Below are 16,962 nucleotides of genomic sequence, written 5' to 3'. Positions count from 1 at the left end.
AGTGTGTTTGATTTTCAAGTCTACATGAAATATTTTCGTCCGGTTTGGCGGTGATCTCTGATTGAAATGTGAATTCCTCTTCTCCGAACGAGAACGTTACGGTCAATACAAAGGACATATTATTTAGATTATGTTATATGATTTTTCTTATTATTCTGTGGACTAGCCGGTTTTGGTGTGTCCCTTTTATCTTAAAAAAACAACCGAATTTTTGGTTTGTTTTTACTTCCATTCAACTCGAATATTATTTCATAATATTAATAGCAGCTATATAAAACATAGTATTGGCTGGGTGAGGGGAGATCATACGAGTAATCCACTCGTTTGTATGCATATTATTGTTGTGCAATGGACGGACCACATTGTGTTAGACAAAAACCGTAATTTAAACCACTGCTGCAACGAGTATAATAAATTATAATGTTTTAGATACCTAGGAATATACATTTTTTTAAATTTATTTCAGTGTTATTTATAGTTTACCAGATAATTAAATATAATATATTTATGTATAGTATTCATGGTGATATAATATGTAGGCAGGGTATTCCGTGAGGATTTACCAGTGGCGTAAACTGGGGTTCGCAAGGGGTTGCAAAGGTATTGTATTGCGACCCCAGAAATTTCTGAAATATTACTATCATAAATGAAAAGTTTTTTGATGTAATAATTAGTAACTATTTATTATATTTTGGTTTCAGTTTAAATTACTTAAGATGAACTCATATCTTGAGAACCCATGAGAACAGTATTTTATGTATTCGAATAATCATATTTCACGCCATAGGCGGTATATTGTCTATTTTTAGTTATTCTCAATAACATCATTACGTCATGTACCTATTATGTATAGTGTATGTAAGTATGTTGCTTAAGGCTAAGATTAGAAGATAATAATACGAACGTTACAAACAGTTCGCATAATCAATAATCGTATCTTCGTATCATATTATTATGGAATCATTTTTCTTATAACAATTATTTATAACTTAAATAGTTTACTGTCTGCAGTTCTACGATATTCACTACTCCTTAGATCCTACCATATCCTACCAAGATGTTTTCTAATGTGTACGTTCGTATGTGCTATGTATAATGTGGATTTTGTTTAATATTTTTATTGACATTATTAGTTGTTTCAAACACGTGTGGAAGTGAAGAATTGTAGACACATCTTAAACTTAAATTTGAAAACATTCCATTTATAACAAATTGTCATGGATAAGTATTTATTTAAGACTATAAGACTAATGCGATATTGCCGATATTGTCATCAGAGCCCAGAGGTAATCAATAATCACAAAATTCAGAAGAGCTGCTGAAATTAGAGGCCGACGATTCAATCTTTGAATGTGTTTAATTAATTTTAATAAATAACCTGTCAAAGTGCAAATTGTTGGTAGTTTTGCGGGAGGGGGGGAAAGCCTATCTTGGATCTGAGATATTTTGAAAACTTTTGCAACCCCCAAAATTTGGTCCAATTTACGCCACTGGCTGAAATACCCATTGCGATATCTCCCGAAATAGTGGACGAGATATCGAAATTCAAATTCTAGTATTGTAATAAGTCTCACAGGGATAAGAACTACAATTATTTCATATATTAATGTTATGGTAAAAAAAAGTTAAAAAATACATTTTATTTTTCCAAAAAAAAATCGCTATAGCCATTTTGTAGGGTTTATTTTTCTGAAAATATTGACGTTTCAAAATGTTATTTTTGTTAATTTATTGATTGACCCGATTTTTAATTTTTTTTTAGTTTTGAGAAAAATTGTTAGGTAATTATCACATACTATTATCAAACATGTGAAACACCAATTTCAGTATGCGTAGTTATTATATTTTATTTATTAAAAACTAGAAAAATGTTAAAAATCAGGTAATTAATGAAAATAACTTTTTGAAACGTTAATATTTTCAGAAAAATAAACCCTACAGAATGGCTATAGTGAATTTTTTGGAAATAAATAAAAAAAAAATAATTTTTTCTTTTTTTACTAAAACATTAAAATAAATTTAAGAAAAGCGGGTAAGTCGTGGATGTCGCTCTGCTGTACAGTAGGTTACAAGTGGGTTACTGTAATGGATGCAGTTAAATTTGAATTCAATGATATTATATAATTATATACGAAAAACAATTCTGAGCGGAAACGGTTTATCTGTCTAGGATATATGATTATAGATTATTAAAAATTTTCAAATTTTAGATTTAAAAAGAAATTTTTTATGAATTTCTAGCATAAAATAATTTACGAATTTTCGTGATTTTTACGTATGTTGTCAAAATTCAAACTTTTGAATGTTTATAAAAAAAATTGTGACTATAATATATTTATTTTATTTTTTAACTGCTATTGTAAAAATATGTTAGAAGCATTGTATTAATTTTTTAAATCTTAGATTTAAAAAGAAAAACTTTTATGAATTTCTATCTAAAATAATTTGAATATTGCTGTAATTTTTACGCATTTTGTCAAAATTTGAACTTAAAATGCTTATAAAAAAAAATTGTGTCTATGTATTTATAATATTTATATGTATAAAAAAGCAATCAAATAAGAAAATATTAAAAAAATTATATTTTCAAAATTACACATTGTTGAGGCAATATAAAATATGGAATAGTGTGAGTAAATTATAATTATCATTTTAATTACAAAACAGAAACTTTGCTAGTCTAAGATAATTTAACATTTAAAGCTTCAATTATGTAGACGATGTGCTGTCATTTTGTACTTCCATTGACTCATCAGGTTTATCTTCTTCATTTTCAGCATCTGTAAAAAAAAAAAAAAATACTATTATTTAGGGTAGATGAGTGTCATGAGTTATGTGTATATATACTTGTAATATAATAAAAAACACCTATAAAGCTAGAAAAAATGTTATAATTTTGTATGGCGGGTTTATTGATTTTAAAAGGAGGTCTAATGTAGACCATAACACTGCTTGTACACCAACCTGTAATTGCATAATGATCAAACATGTATTCTTTTTGATATTCTTTCATAAGCTGAGTTGAACGTTCTTCATCCAAAAATAACCTGTACACTTTTTTTACATCATCTACTGTTACTTCAGTAGCTTTACGTTTTCGGCATACTAAGTGGGCAGTTGTTATCAATTGAATACCATATCGTAGTGATGTTGATTTACTGATCTTAGCTAAAATGGACAGAGCATCTTTGGATATTTCACAGTCTTCTTCTTCAGCCCTAATATATTTTATAAAAATTATAAACAATTTTGTTGCTACTACTTTGGTTAATATTATTTAAGTTGTTATACATAAATGATGGGAAAATACCTAATTTTTAAGATTTGTTCTAATTCATTTTCAGAATAAGGTTGTGTCATAATGATGACCATGCGGTCTAGCAAATCAAGAGGCACACCATGAGGTGATTTATAGTTTGTGCCTCGGATGTTAGTCACTCCACGATTGGTGGCTGTTATTACAATTGGAGCAATTTCATTCTCTAATGCTCTGTTTAGGAATGAAAAACATTCTATGTCCAACATGTGTACCTAAAATGAGTTACATTAATATTTAACATGGACTACTAGTACAGTAATATCAATGAAAATAAATAACAATCATAATTACTTCATCAATGAATAGTACGCCTGCTAATAATTCAGCTTTTCCTTCTTCACGCCATTCGCTAACTTTACAGTTAATTTGGTCTCTAACTTCTGACTTAATTTCACCAGTATCACCTAGAAATAAAAAATAAAAAATAAATTAAGTTTTTATACTAACATATTGATTTAATAATGTTATATATATATATATAACAGCAACATCTAAACATATGATTTTAAAAAATTATATTCTTCTTTTATTTTTAAAATGTTCACCATTTTATAAGGAGCAGGGCATATTGTTTATTATTAACCTAACCTAAGCATGGGTTGATAATATTTAAATCAATTGCTGATTATCAAAAATACAACATACAAAGTTTTTCACTAATAGTTATCCCTATAAAAAATACCTATCAAATTAAATTAAATTTATGAAATTCCAATTATAATATCAATATTATATTAATTAATAAATAATTAATACTTAAACTTATAGCTATAGGTATTTATAACTACTTACTTATAAGATTAAAGGTAAAAAAAATGTTTCATTTAATTTTTTTAATAATAAGGCTTAATAAGTTTAAACTCTATATAAATAGTTTAACACAGTATTTAAATATTTGATTCATCATATAAGTAACATTTTAAAAGGTTAGTTAAAATTAGAGTATTAATTATTAGAATTATATTTATTATTTAGACACTATGATGTAAGATTGATAATATTGAACAATATACTACCTACTGAAAGACTATATGTTTCTATTCAGATTAACATGACACCCCTAGTATTTAATAAATCAAAAGCAAAATATATGCTAATATCTTGATAAACACTAAAATAAGAATGAAAATATTTAGGAGAAACAATTAATCGTAAAACTAATCGAGAGATAAACTTAAGTTCAACTTAGCAAGTCAGGAGTTCTTATATTTGAACATTTTTTAAGTACAGGCATATCAATGGTGATAAAGGAGTTAAATATAAGAAACTTAATATCAAATATTTTCTCAAATAGGTAAGAATTGGCTTGTAGTATATGGCGATTTGAGGAGAGTATTACAACAGAATGCACTGATGAATATACCAAATGAAATTCACTATAGAGTTAGACCTTGGCAATGGTGGCAAGATATTATAAGAACAATAGCCAGACAATAAAACTTGATATTGCAATCTGCAATAGAGTGTAAAAAATAGAGAAACTTTGCAGAAATTGAAAAAGTTATATATATTATAAAAAAATTGAAAAATTGAAAAATTGAAAGTAAAACAAAAAAATATGTGTATACAGTTAACAGATTTGTTAAAATTTTTAAAATTAAAAAAAAATATATATACAAAACATAAAACCACAAATAATTTTTAAAACACATCCAATCAAATAAATATCACAGAAAAAACTAATATTTTATTATACCTGAAAATAGAGCAAGAAAACCATGCGTTCTGGAATTTATCACATCAATTTCATGTAACGTAACTGTATGTACTACTTCTTTACGCTTTTGAAGTTCGCCTTCTGGACACTGCACAAATCTAAACGTAATTTATATGTTAGTGTAATTTACTTAATTATAATGCAAACCTAACATTATTATTATACAAGTGTAATAATATAAAACTACAAATTATACTGATTAACTTACCTAGTTTGTGGGCCAGATGCATCATAGTCTCTTGATCTGGTAAATGACCGTCCAATTTTATTAACTTTGCCACTAGCAACATCGATGGTTACTACATCTCCAGCCAAAACCTTTACACAATATAGAATTCAATAATAACTTATACATAAACATTAAATAGATTTTAATTACTTTTTCTTTTAACAATGCTTCAATCATTTTGTTTCCAAGATCATAAACAGTCTCCATGTCAGTAGTTCTCATGGTCAACTTTCCTACTTTAGACCCTGTTCCTGTAACTGGGCGTTCTATTTGGAACTCTACTACTTCACCTTCAATAATTTCACTTTCCTCCCTGAAAAATATTATGTTTAATAATGCTATAACTTAACATTCTAAAACAATTGTATACACACTTGATGCGAACACCGATTGATTTACGGATGGCTTGAGTTAGTGCTTCGGTTTTGCTCATTTCTAAACTATATATCTCTGAACCAGACATGCAAGTAAACGGAGTATCAGAACCCAAAGCTTGTGCTAATGCCATGGCAATAGCAGTCTTTCCTAAATAAAAAAATTTGAGTATTCGTCCAGTTAATATTGGTCCAATAAGTAATCAATGAGTATCGAATTACCTGTGCCAGGTTCGCCAGCAAGTAGAACAGACCTTCCAGCAATCTTTTCTTCTTTTATCATATCTAATACGACACCCATGGCTTTGCGAGCTTTCAACTGGCCAACCAGTCCTTGTGAAACCTAAAAACAAACAAACCTATCAGGCACTGTTTAACAGGATATACTTATTATGAAAAACAAACATTTCTTGGTTCCCTGTTGTCATCCAACCCAAGTCCACGTATGTGAGAATGGGCACCGATACGTTCTACTCGGGAAATCTCCCGAACTTCTTGCACCTTGGCTACCGCCGCTGCCTGAAATCAAAAGTATTTGTGGTCAAGATGGTAATTTACTAAAGATAAGTATAGCACAAAACATCAAAAACCGTGACAATACTTACGGACATCGTAATTTAAGGAGGTAAAAGAATTTAAGACTAGATTTTTTTATTTGGAAATCACACGAGAGACGAGCTGAAAAAAGTATCAAGAACTCGTAACTATAGAAAATAATAGAATATTACAAATATCGATCAACCAGAATCAAAAATGGCAGAAAAACACAATATTTGTTTTTAATGTTTTTATTTAATCGCATAAGAACATAACCTACAAATAACGTTCGGCGGCGGGAGAAGCGTTATCACACCTGACAAAATTCTGACGAACGTTTTTCAGGACAGCTGGTGTCGACTAAAATATTTTAATAAAAAGTCTGTCTTGATAACAGACGACCGTCGTGTTTACTGTTCGCGGTCGTTGATAAAAAAAAGGAAATACAACTGTCAACGCGATACGTCCGTCGTCGTGATCGTCGACTAACATTGAACATTTTCGTTCGTCCGTTAGTCGAATACTTCATGAATATTGAATAAATTCAATTTTACCATCAGACAACTGAACACTCGATCCTTATTCACACCGATGACAGCTGTGGTCGCATTTATCGTTTTTGCCGTGGCCAGATGACAACGACGGACGTCTTCTTCCCGAACGCGATGACTAGGACAACGTAAGACCGACCGACTACCCAAGACACCGAACCCGCTGGTAGACGAAATAATGTCGTACGAACAGACTGCTTGCGATGGTAAAATATGTCACGTTTTAATCATGCCGATTTCGGATTAAACCCTCAAGTCTAAAACGTCCTCACTTCTTATAATATTAGTTTCAATGTCAACCTTCTCTTACTCTTTGATATAGGTACAGAGCTACAAATGATCATTGTTTACTTGGAAACAGTTTCGTTGGTACAGTCGATTTCAATTTTACACCCGTTATGACGGGTATTAAGCACTTGCTTTTTTCTGTTCTGTTTCAAAAGAATCCTATGAGTATTCTATTTTCCATAGCAGTGTCATTGTCCGGTAGGCTTATAATATATTTTTTTACAGCTCCACCGGGTGGTAAAATCTTGTAACAAAATTAATTAAATTAATTCTAGTTTTATACGATGCACATTTTTTTTTGTACCTACTTTAAGAGCTTTGCCAACAATATATTAATAAATTTAATCCTCAATATAAACTCATAATGTAATACTTATAATACCAAACAACTTACTACTAAATGCTTAAAAAAATTATTAAATATATATTAAAATATTTTAAAATAAACTGTATTTGAAACAATATAATTAAAATTAAATATATGTGTTCTTTAAATTAGGATAATATATTAAACATATGGAACATTTTATAGATCTTAAAGCTTTTGAACGGCGACTAACCGAGGTGATAGCTTCCATCAAGCCAATAACTAATCGATGGCGAAGTAAGAATATTTTTTTTCCATGTATAATGATGATATGTAAATGTAATTTCTTATGATTTTCAGCAATTTTAGCTATTTCAACATTAAGCGCTTCAATAGGTGCCTATTACTGGTTGACAGATCCACAAACAGCTAAAGTATCATTTGTTCAATCACTGTACAATCATTTATTGTTCACCATTTCTTCCATAATGCTTAGTAAGAAGACTTAAGATATTTAACAAATAACGATGGTGTTTAATTTTTTGTTTTGATTTTATTTTAATTAGTGATATTACTTTTAACTGGAGTACACAAAAAAGTGATAGCAACATCAATAATAACGTCTCGTGCGAGGCTAGTGCTAGCCGATTTTAATATGTCTTGTGATGATTCTGGAAAACTAATACTTAGACCTAGGCCACAACAAAACACATGATGATAAATTCACAATAACCCCCATGTTTTATTTATTTTGTTTTTACTTTGTCAGTTTAAGCGTTGCATAATAATTGTTCATGAATGACTGACATCCTATTGTAACGAGTAAGATCTATCATTCTGAATTTTAATGTGCCTAAATTTGGGTGTTACTGTTAAACAGGTTTGTATTTGATGTGTTTCAATAAAATGTGTTTATGTACATAATATAATTATTATTTACATATTATGTGTTATTATAATTATTAAATTGATATAGATATTCATTATATGAATTTAATGCATATATTTAACTAATCTAAAATAGAAGAAGTTCAAAACATACTTAGGTAACATATTAATTTAGGTTAAATGTTCTTAAGTTATTGTGGTACACAGACTCGTGTAAAAAAGATCTTTGAAGCCACAAATTTTCCAAATTTATGAGGAAAACAATTGAATTTCAAGAACTTAATTTATCAATATTTTACACAAAAGTTTCTTTATTTCAAATAATCCAAAAATGTCTATAATGATTCAATACTTATAATTAATATATGTGTGTGTTGTTTGTGTAACCATAAAGATGATAACAGCACAGACCATGACAGAAGTATATCGGTCACCAGGACCCATAGATCCACCAGCCATAGGTTAAGAAAAACTGCTGATTTAAGTAGTATGATTCCTCATGAATAACCTACTTAATATTTAACGTTCTTATCTTGTATAACATTATTAATCACAAAATATTTTTAATATTTAGCAATTTTGTCAATATTCATATGCCAAAATTATCATTGGTAGGTATATGAACAACTTATGAGGAACTATGTATTAAATTTCTAAATTTTTTTATACATAGAGAAAAGTAAATTAAAAAATTTTAGATGTTAAAAACATATAATCTATACACAGCTGAGAAAGTATAACATTTTTTTAAATTTTTATCATGCATAAAGACGATGAATTATGTTAGTGCCAAATACCTGGTTGCTGAAATTTTGTCCATTATTAGGAGATGTCCCCGTTTCAGATGGATCAGTTTGAAGAAAATGTATAGTTGATTCCCATAACCAAAAAATATCTACTATTAATACGGAAGGTGTCAATTAGCAGACATTTCATGTAAAAACATATGGTGAAAATTCCAAGTATCTACGGTTATCCGTTTTTGAGTTGACTATAAAACCAAATACATTTTTTTTTCAACTGGTTTTATGTAAAAATTACCATTTCTAAAATATTTTTTTACAATTATATTGAAATTTTTTTGGGAATTATTAACAACATTACATTTTCTATCATAAACCACTCTCACAGTTGAAATTCTAAACCTTTTTTACACTAAGCCCTAAGGATCGTGTATGGAAAAGTAAACATAGTAAAATTAATACATTCATTCCTCCACCTAGAGTCTAAAAGAAAACATATTTTTTGTGATTTAATCATAATTTATTTTATGATAAGTATCAACTTAATAATTTACTTTTAAGAGGACATTATACTTGCATGTGTTGTCTCTGTCTTACAAGTGCATAACATTGCAAATTTTACGCTCAGCAAACCATGTTTAGCTCCGCGAGTTTAAAATTTAGAGTGAATTAACCTCTTTTAAAAATTAAAGGTGACATTATTATTGAGGGCTTCTCTTAGACTTTTATTATATTTTAATTAGTCTATGAGAAGCCCTCTATAATAATGTTACCTTTAATTTTTATAAAAGGCAAATTCGCTCTAAATTTTAAACTCACAGATCTAAATGTGATCTGCTGAGCGTAAAATTTATTATGATATGCACTTGTAAGATGAAGACAACCCGTAACGGGTATAACGTCCTCTTAACATTGCTTGTTATGTAAATGTTTATTTTTATTTTTTCACTAAAAATTATTAATTATTATACCACAAAACTTAATTTGTACATCTACTACATCCTAGTCCTTAATCCCTAATGCATTGTACAAGATTAGCTTAATTAACATTTATGTATAGGTACAACTAAACACATAATGTATGACTTATAGCTAATGTTGCTTTAACATTTGGATAAATCTGATGTAAGTGTTATTTTTTATAGTTAAAAAGCAAATTTTAAGGAACTCAAAACTTTAAAATATGATCTAAGAAAACCTTAAAATATTATTTTAATATATCATTTAAAAATGTGCATTCATATACTAGGTTTTTTTTTTGTTTTGCTTAACTTACTCTTTTACTTGATGCAGTAAATAAACAATATTATATTTTCTATATTAACTTAATAGTTAAGTAATACGTATTCTTGGGTTCAGGTAAAAAATAAAATGTTTGGTCAAACATTATAATATACCACTGTTAAAGAAAACCATATTGGCCAAGATAACAAATTTAATTAGCTATTGAGACAGATTAACAATAAATATTTATTGATATTTAAAAAATAGTTATTGGACAATTTCAATAACTTTTTTATAATACAAATTAGTTATTTTAAAATAAATCACCATTCAGGAAATGAACAATTTCAGGACCCTTATTCTTGTTGAGCTGCATGAGCCTAATAAATATTAAAGAAATAGTGTTGGTTATGAATGTTAAAGAAATACAATTTTGCTCTAGTTATAATCAAATATCTTATAACCGAATATTATAAAACATAATACTTTTAAGATAGTTTTAAAAAGTTTTAATAGTTTTTAATATAAAATTTAGTATCATACATTATACTAAAATAAATAGTCTTTATGGTACTTAGAGTTGTAGAAATGATGATTTTATAAGATATTTGATGGAGTTAAAACGTTCATCCCAATACGCATAAAAGTTTATAACTATTTGAGACCATCTAAATAATATGTTGTCTTAAACATGATTTTCAGTTAATAACATAAGGATTAGACATAATTTGTGATTTTATGATATTATTGCAATAATTATATTTATTAACATTGTATGCAATATTTTTATTATTTGATACCATTTAATTCAGTTTTCCCCAATGAACATTTTAACATATAACTTATATTCCTTCCTACTGTTAAATATCTTGGTCTAACACTTGATCAAAGACTTAATTGGACCCACCATATAAGAACCAAAAGACTAGATCTAAATAATCGCCTATACATGCTAAAAACAGTATTATGCAATAATAAATACACCTCCACGACGTAGAGTCCACGTGCACTAAACTTCTTATAAATAAAAGTCTACTAAAACCAATGTGGACGTACGGTCTGCAGTTATGGGGTATTGCAAAAAAAAAAAAAACAAACGTTAATAAAATTCAAGCATTCCAAATCATTGCTCTAAAGAAATTAACAAATGCTCCTCCTTACGTCTCAAATTTTTCCCTTCATTCAGACTTAAAACTAAAAACAATAGCTGAGGAATCCAAATGTTTCTATAAAAGATTCTTCAACCACCTAAACGTTCATTCGAATCTAATCATCAAAAAATTGGCCTCCGCTACCATACCAGGTAATCCCCCAAGACGTCTAAAGCGCAAATGATGTGATTTGTTATAAAAAAATAAATACTATTAAAAATAATTATTAAGTAAATAATTAAGTAACCATAGAGAGTGTCATCAATGGTGTCATCTTTTATCAAATAATTTTCTTTTCCAGTGAATGTACTCTTAGCACATATTCTTATTGTATTAATGATACAGATTGCATATAACTTGGGAAAATAAGACATTCCACGGGTATGATTTAACATTTGGGTTTTTATAATATAAAAATTAATTTTTCATAACTATTTTCTAATGTAAATGCAAATTTTAATAAGATAATTGAACTCCTGAAATAAGCTCTTAAAAAATAAATAATAATATATTAATAGGTAAAAAAATTCTTTTCACACATATTAGACATCAAACGAGATCAAAATTATATTTTTTATTACCAGTTTTACACATAAGCTTGTCAACTTTTAAACTACGACAAGTGTCAACTTCTATTTCTAATTCTAGTGATTTTAATTTAGTTCTTAGCTGACTAGATTGATCGCCCAAACACCAAGCAACACTCAAATGAAACTTTCGATCCTTGAACAAAAATTAACAGTTTGTCAATTAAATAAAAATATATTATAAACAGTTATTAGATTTATAAAAACTAATAAGTATTGTTTAAGTATGTCTCTTTTATTAATACTGTTAAAAAATTAAGATTAATAATAGATATTGGGAAAAGAAAATGTATTATCGAGTGCATACTTATTAAAAAAAAATTAAAATGAATATTAGCTAAATTAAAAATTAGTTACCGTGAATAATATATTATAAACCCTAAATAATTAAAATAAGTTCTAAACAAAGAACTTCTGGGTTATAGAGAAAAAACAATAACAGTATTATCAATTGTCAGTTTCGTATTTGAGTTAGTGTGCTGTAATTAATAATTATAATAAGGTGATATTTTTTCTTTCTATACACTTACTTTATAGTATTTCGGTAAATTATAATCGGACAAGACATTGTCTAGTTGATCAACACATTGAGATAAAACTTCTGCAGGATGTGCAAGAAAACCAATAAATGTCCTGCTACAATTTTCATTACAAAATACTTCTAAGTTTCCAAAAGTCACAGTAAACCTAAAAAAAATTGTATTCACATATTAAAATCATTTTAAACATTGATCAATATTGTTATATTAGAAAACGGGGAATGAAAACCTTAAAATAGTTGACAATTTGGATTTTACATCATTGATAAAACGTTGTATCCAATGATACTGCAGTACAACTGTTTTCGTAAGGCTAATATGGGGATGTTGAATAATTTCCAAGCCAAATTCGGTCAATTTATCTTGAACAATCTCTACTAAATCTATGTCTGGACCTTAACACGCAACAAAAAGGTATATTATTATTAGTGAAGACCAAAGAACCACTCAACAGTAGAGACAAGATATGAAACTAAACTCACACGGTATATATACATAAGTAGCCCAATTACCACGTTCATGTTCAAACAATCGAGAGCGTCCTTGGTGGGAATCGGGCTCATCTTTTGGTTTTGGATGATACAGTCTACCGTCAAACATGGAGGTGATGGCTTCGGGTACTGGCAACACTTTCCGTTCGGATTCACTAAGGTGCAAAACAACAATTATTATCATCAAACAAAACGTTTACATTGTAACGTCCAAATCACAGGCACAACTTATAAGCATAGTTTGATTATCACAGATTAAATTAAACTTAAAATAAATACACATAATATGTCTCGTTTAATTTGAAATCTGTGACAGTAGGTAGGTTACTAGGTAGTGTTAAAACGTTACTTATGCTCGCCATCGCTGTCTCCACTGTAACACTTTATTAGGTCCATAGTACATTTAGAATATAATTATATTGCACACCAGAAGATTCAATATTTGGTACACTGAAATAAATTTAGTTCAGTGATTTGGTAAGTATCATGCTATTTTAATTGATGCAATGTCTGTTGATAATTTGATATACTTGTCAGTTGTCAAATATCTTAGCGCAGAATTCTGTGATCTAACTATCTTAGCAAAATAAATAAATAAGATAACAGTGTTTTTAAATCTTCAAACAGTTGTAAATTATCGATCTTTTGATTGCAATGTGCATGGAAATCACAATAACATAATATTATATTCATTATCAAAATGTAAAATAATTGCCAATACAAAACACCTTACACATTTCATTTTAAAATAAAGTTAAATATGAATAATATGTTAACTATTTGAAGGCAACTGTACAATAAAAGTAATATTATGCTCTCTTCGTAGATATAACTATCATTTTTTTATTTTTTTTCGTAAATTTTCTATTTTTTTAAGTATAACAAATGCATTGAATTTGCCTATATAAACCCCTTTTATTTAAACAGGTAGTTAAAATAATAATTATCAATATAATATTAAATATGACGTGTATTATTATTAAAAAATGGACCTATAAACAAACACTCAAATAAGCATTTAAAAAATTCAATTTAAGTAAAAATATTTGATAATAAATAATGAAAAAAAAACCTATAATAGAAAAAAATTAGTAAAATTAAATAAATTTTCTTTTTACATGAACATGAAAGAGTACTATTACTGACATATTTTGATAAACATGGACTCGGGTCTGCCACGTCTTTTGAATGTAATGATTCATAACTTTTATTTTTATTTTTAGATATAGATTTTAATCCAGGTGATAGTCAGTTTTTTTTTATTTTTGATAATTAAGTGAGAATTTCAAGTGTTTACTGTCATTCATTTTTTAATTACAACAAACTGCCAAAATCGATTGACGCGAATTCGTTAATATACAGGAGAATACCCAATATTGTAAACAATTTAAATTCAAATGGTCATAAATATTTTATTTTACTATTTCCGCGGTAGCTAACTTTGAAAACTTGTTGGGAATTTCCTAACAAACTTTCAAAGTAGGTTAGTTATTAAATGAACAATTTTCTTGAATTTCTAACTCAAAAAGAGTTAGCAAATTTTCGCGATTTTGAGGAATTTTGACTAAATCTAAATTTAGTCAGTCATAAAAAATTGTAACGGATTTATCTCAACTTTATTTTTTAATTAAATTAATTAAAACTTATGTGGAACTATGAATTTCATTTTCAATGTAAAAATTGATTGTCGATAATAATTGGAAAAAAAACATCAAGAATCTAAAATTTTTCATGGCATTAAAAAACTAAAAAAGCATTAAAATACAGTGAAACCTCTAAATACCGGACACTCTCGGTAGCTTAATTTCGTCCACTATTCGGAAATGTCTGCTATTAAGAGGGGAAATAAAATGAGTACACACGTCGCCTTTCCCAAAATTCCGTCCGTTATTTGGAGGTGTCGGTTAAAGGAGATTTCATTGTATTTAGAAAATATCATATTCACGTAAATAGTCCTATTAATACTTGGTGAACATTCAAAGTTAGTTTTTATAGTTACATCAAAAATATAGATTTGATGTTGTAAAAATAGTTTCATTGATCCAATCGTTTTTTTTTTTTTTTTTCCCGACGCTTTTAAAAATTATAGGGAATTTCCAATTTTGACCTCTTAATAAAGGGGCGTATATCGATTCCGCCGGCTACTGTTTAAAATATCTACATATCGATTCCGCCGGCTACTGTTTATTCCGCCCTTGTAATTTGTAAATGTATTTTTAAAATTACAGTCCTACATAATATACTTTATAATATATTAATTATATATAAAATGATAATAATTGTATACTAATTAAAACCAAAATGTATAGTCTAATTTGTATAAAATAATAAAAATATAACGAGTCAATATAGGTATTTTATTTTATTCCGTACGTAACGTATTGCTGTAAATCGTATATTACCTATATATTACCGATTCTGTATTCTATTATATAAAATACATATACAAGGGGGGGGGGGATAAACAGTGTCCGGCGGAATCGATACAAACCTTTTTTCTAAAACAGGTAGTTTCGGCGGAATCAATAATTTCCCCTTAATAAGATTATGCGTTCCCACTCGGTGAAGCCCAAAATCGCAAAAGGTCAATTTTTTTCGATAAACCAAAATCGTAAAACGAATTTGCGCTTTTGTACCTTAGTATGTATTAGTGGTATAAAAGCGTAAAAATAAATTGTATTACCTGATACAATATTATTGTACCCATTACACTATAGGTTTCATTTTAAAATTATTATAGTAGTATTATTTCAGTTTAATTTAGTATTTATAATATTATCGAATTTTATCGTAATAAATTACGATAAAAAATATTTCAAGATTGGATTACTTAAAAACTGTGGGCTTCAAATTTCAAATTTAATATTAAAGTACTTTTTTAATTATTTTTTTTATTGATCTTAAACAAAACATCTATTAGTTGTTGCTACTAAATGAAATACTAATTTTTTAATTATTTATATATTTTTATATTTAAATACACATTTTATAATCACGAATAGCATAGTATATTAATAACTGTATGATTTTAATTATATGTTTTTAACTATACGATTTTAATAAAATAGACTTTTTTTATAAAATTAATTTGCGCTTAAGGGTTGTTAAAAAGGTAATTTTTTTTTTTTGCGCTTATGGATTGCGTTTGGGTCATATAATTTTGCGCTTATGGGCTACAGACGTTCTCACTGCATACGCCGACCTGCTTTCCTTGATATTTACCGACAACCAACGGGAACTCGGTGCTTCGGCCGGTTAAATCAGAGGGGACGCGCATTAAATCTTAATTCTTGATACAATAAGTAACAACCGGTTTACTGTCTACAACTTTTATACTCTATACAACTAAATATTCACTTTCTTAATTCCTATTATAAAATATGCTAATTAGAAAATCGGAGCATTTTTACAACCTACTCCTAAAGTTAATGGACAATCGCATACCATTATAAGAAATGGTAAAAACATAATATTCATCGCGTCGCTCGGTATCTAATATCTACTAAAAACTTAATAGCAATCCTATCACGGCCATCACCCTCATTTCATGAATTAGAATTCAGGTGTCTCCAACCTACGGCCCGCGGGTTGCCAAGCTAATTAATGTTTTGAAAATAATATATTATTATTTTTCATTGTTTTTAATTTATTTTTTATTGAATTGATTAATAAAATAAAATGAATTTATAATATTTTCTTTTGGTAGGTATTATTCATAACAACTTATAATAGTTATACTATACATATACACTAATACTAATTAATAATAGATAAACTCGTCAATCACACTTATCTAACTTATATTGTACCTACTCGAAACTTACGCGATGATGGTCAGATAAGATACGATCGACTTTTTCTGTTGTAATAATAACCGTAAAATCTTGCCCATTTTCCAACATGCAACAAATTCAAACTTGAAAATGACGAAGAATTCCCTACCGATTTTGCTGTTGGAGTTCTCACCTACTTGAATGAGCAGTTGCAGACGCGTGCGGTTTAGAGATTTTGAAAGTG

The 16,962-nt window shown here is 28.1% G+C and overlaps 3 protein-coding genes across 5 annotated transcripts; 1 reads left to right on the top strand and 2 right to left on the bottom strand.

Moving 5' to 3' along the window:
* Positions 1 to 2,559: 2,559 nt before the first annotated feature.
* rept (RuvB-like helicase 2 rept) lies at positions 2,560 to 6,423 on the bottom strand. Its single transcript, XM_015521676.2, has 11 exons — positions 6,245 to 6,423; positions 6,045 to 6,158; positions 5,862 to 5,982; positions 5,640 to 5,790; positions 5,416 to 5,578; positions 5,245 to 5,354; positions 5,016 to 5,134; positions 3,611 to 3,723; positions 3,311 to 3,531; positions 2,965 to 3,218; positions 2,560 to 2,780 (listed from the first exon to the last, which is right to left on the bottom strand). The coding sequence occupies exons 1-11, from the start codon at positions 6,248 to 6,250 to the stop codon at positions 2,710 to 2,712; spliced, it is 1,443 nt and encodes a 480-aa protein (XP_015377162.1). The 5' UTR covers positions 6,251 to 6,423; the 3' UTR covers positions 2,560 to 2,709.
* A 166-nt stretch (positions 6,424 to 6,589) lies between these two features.
* Positions 6,590 to 8,265, top strand: LOC107171457 (nuclear envelope phosphatase-regulatory subunit 1-like). The gene is made up of 4 exons (XM_015521699.2): positions 6,590 to 6,933; positions 7,548 to 7,619; positions 7,683 to 7,817; positions 7,889 to 8,265. Exons 1-4 carry the CDS (start codon positions 6,906 to 6,908, stop codon positions 8,035 to 8,037), a joined length of 384 nt encoding a protein of 127 aa, XP_015377185.1. The 5' UTR covers positions 6,590 to 6,905; the 3' UTR covers positions 8,038 to 8,265.
* Positions 8,266 to 10,399: 2,134 nt separating this feature from the next.
* Positions 10,400 to 13,717, bottom strand: LOC107171443 (U6 snRNA phosphodiesterase 1). 3 transcript variants are annotated; one of them, XM_089228524.1, is made up of 6 exons: positions 13,225 to 13,717; positions 12,937 to 13,100; positions 12,684 to 12,849; positions 12,446 to 12,602; positions 11,910 to 12,051; positions 10,400 to 10,557 (listed from the first exon to the last, which is right to left on the bottom strand). In XM_089228524.1, exons 1-6 carry the CDS (start codon positions 13,305 to 13,307, stop codon positions 10,508 to 10,510), a joined length of 762 nt encoding a protein of 253 aa, XP_089084650.1. In that variant the 5' UTR covers positions 13,308 to 13,717; the 3' UTR covers positions 10,400 to 10,507. The 3 variants fall into 3 exon arrangements, with proteins under 3 accessions (XP_089084650.1, XP_015377171.1, XP_015377178.1); XM_015521685.2 differs by having other exon boundaries at positions 13,295 to 13,699; XM_015521692.2 differs by lacking the exon at positions 10,400 to 10,557 and having other exon boundaries at positions 11,871 to 12,051; positions 13,295 to 13,694.
* Positions 13,718 to 16,962: the final 3,245 nt, after the last annotated feature.

Source organism: Diuraphis noxia, unplaced genomic scaffold, assembly GCF_037042655.1.
Source record: "Diuraphis noxia isolate RWA-SAM2 unplaced genomic scaffold, SU_Dnox_SAM2 contig0005, whole genome shotgun sequence".
NCBI lineage: Eukaryota > Metazoa > Arthropoda > Insecta > Hemiptera > Aphididae > Diuraphis > Diuraphis noxia.
Note: the sequence above shows the minus strand (reverse complement) of the source record. Positions and strands in the feature narration are given on the sequence as shown.

Excerpts from the sequence above, each read along its gene's own strand:
- rept (XM_015521676.2), bottom strand. Across the intron at positions 5,355-5,415 it reads AAGCATTGTTAAAAGAAAAA|GTTTTGGCTGGAGATGTAGT; the intron begins GTAATTAAAATC and ends TATTGTGTAAAG. Across the intron at positions 5,135-5,244 it reads GCATCTGGCCCACAAACTAG|ATTTGTGCAGTGTCCAGAAG; the intron begins GTAAGTTAATCA and ends AATTACGTTTAG.
- LOC107171457 (XM_015521699.2), top strand. The coding sequence starts at position 6,906 with ATGTCGTACGAACAGACTGCTTGCGATG. Across the intron at positions 6,934-7,547 it reads CGAACAGACTGCTTGCGATG|ATCTTAAAGCTTTTGAACGG; the intron begins GTAAAATATGTC and ends AACATTTTATAG. Across the intron at positions 7,620-7,682 it reads AATAACTAATCGATGGCGAA|CAATTTTAGCTATTTCAACA; the intron begins GTAAGAATATTT and ends TATGATTTTCAG.
- LOC107171443 (XM_089228524.1), bottom strand. The coding sequence starts at position 13,307 with ATGGCGAGCATAAGTAACGTTTTAACACTACCTAGTAACCTACCTACT. Across the intron at positions 12,603-12,683 it reads AAATTGTCAACTATTTTAAG|GTTTACTGTGACTTTTGGAA; the intron begins GTTTTCATTCCC and ends AATTTTTTTTAG. Across the intron at positions 10,558-11,909 it reads CAAGCTTATGTGTAAAACTG|GCTCATGCAGCTCAACAAGA; the intron begins GTAATAAAAAAT and ends AATATTTATTAG.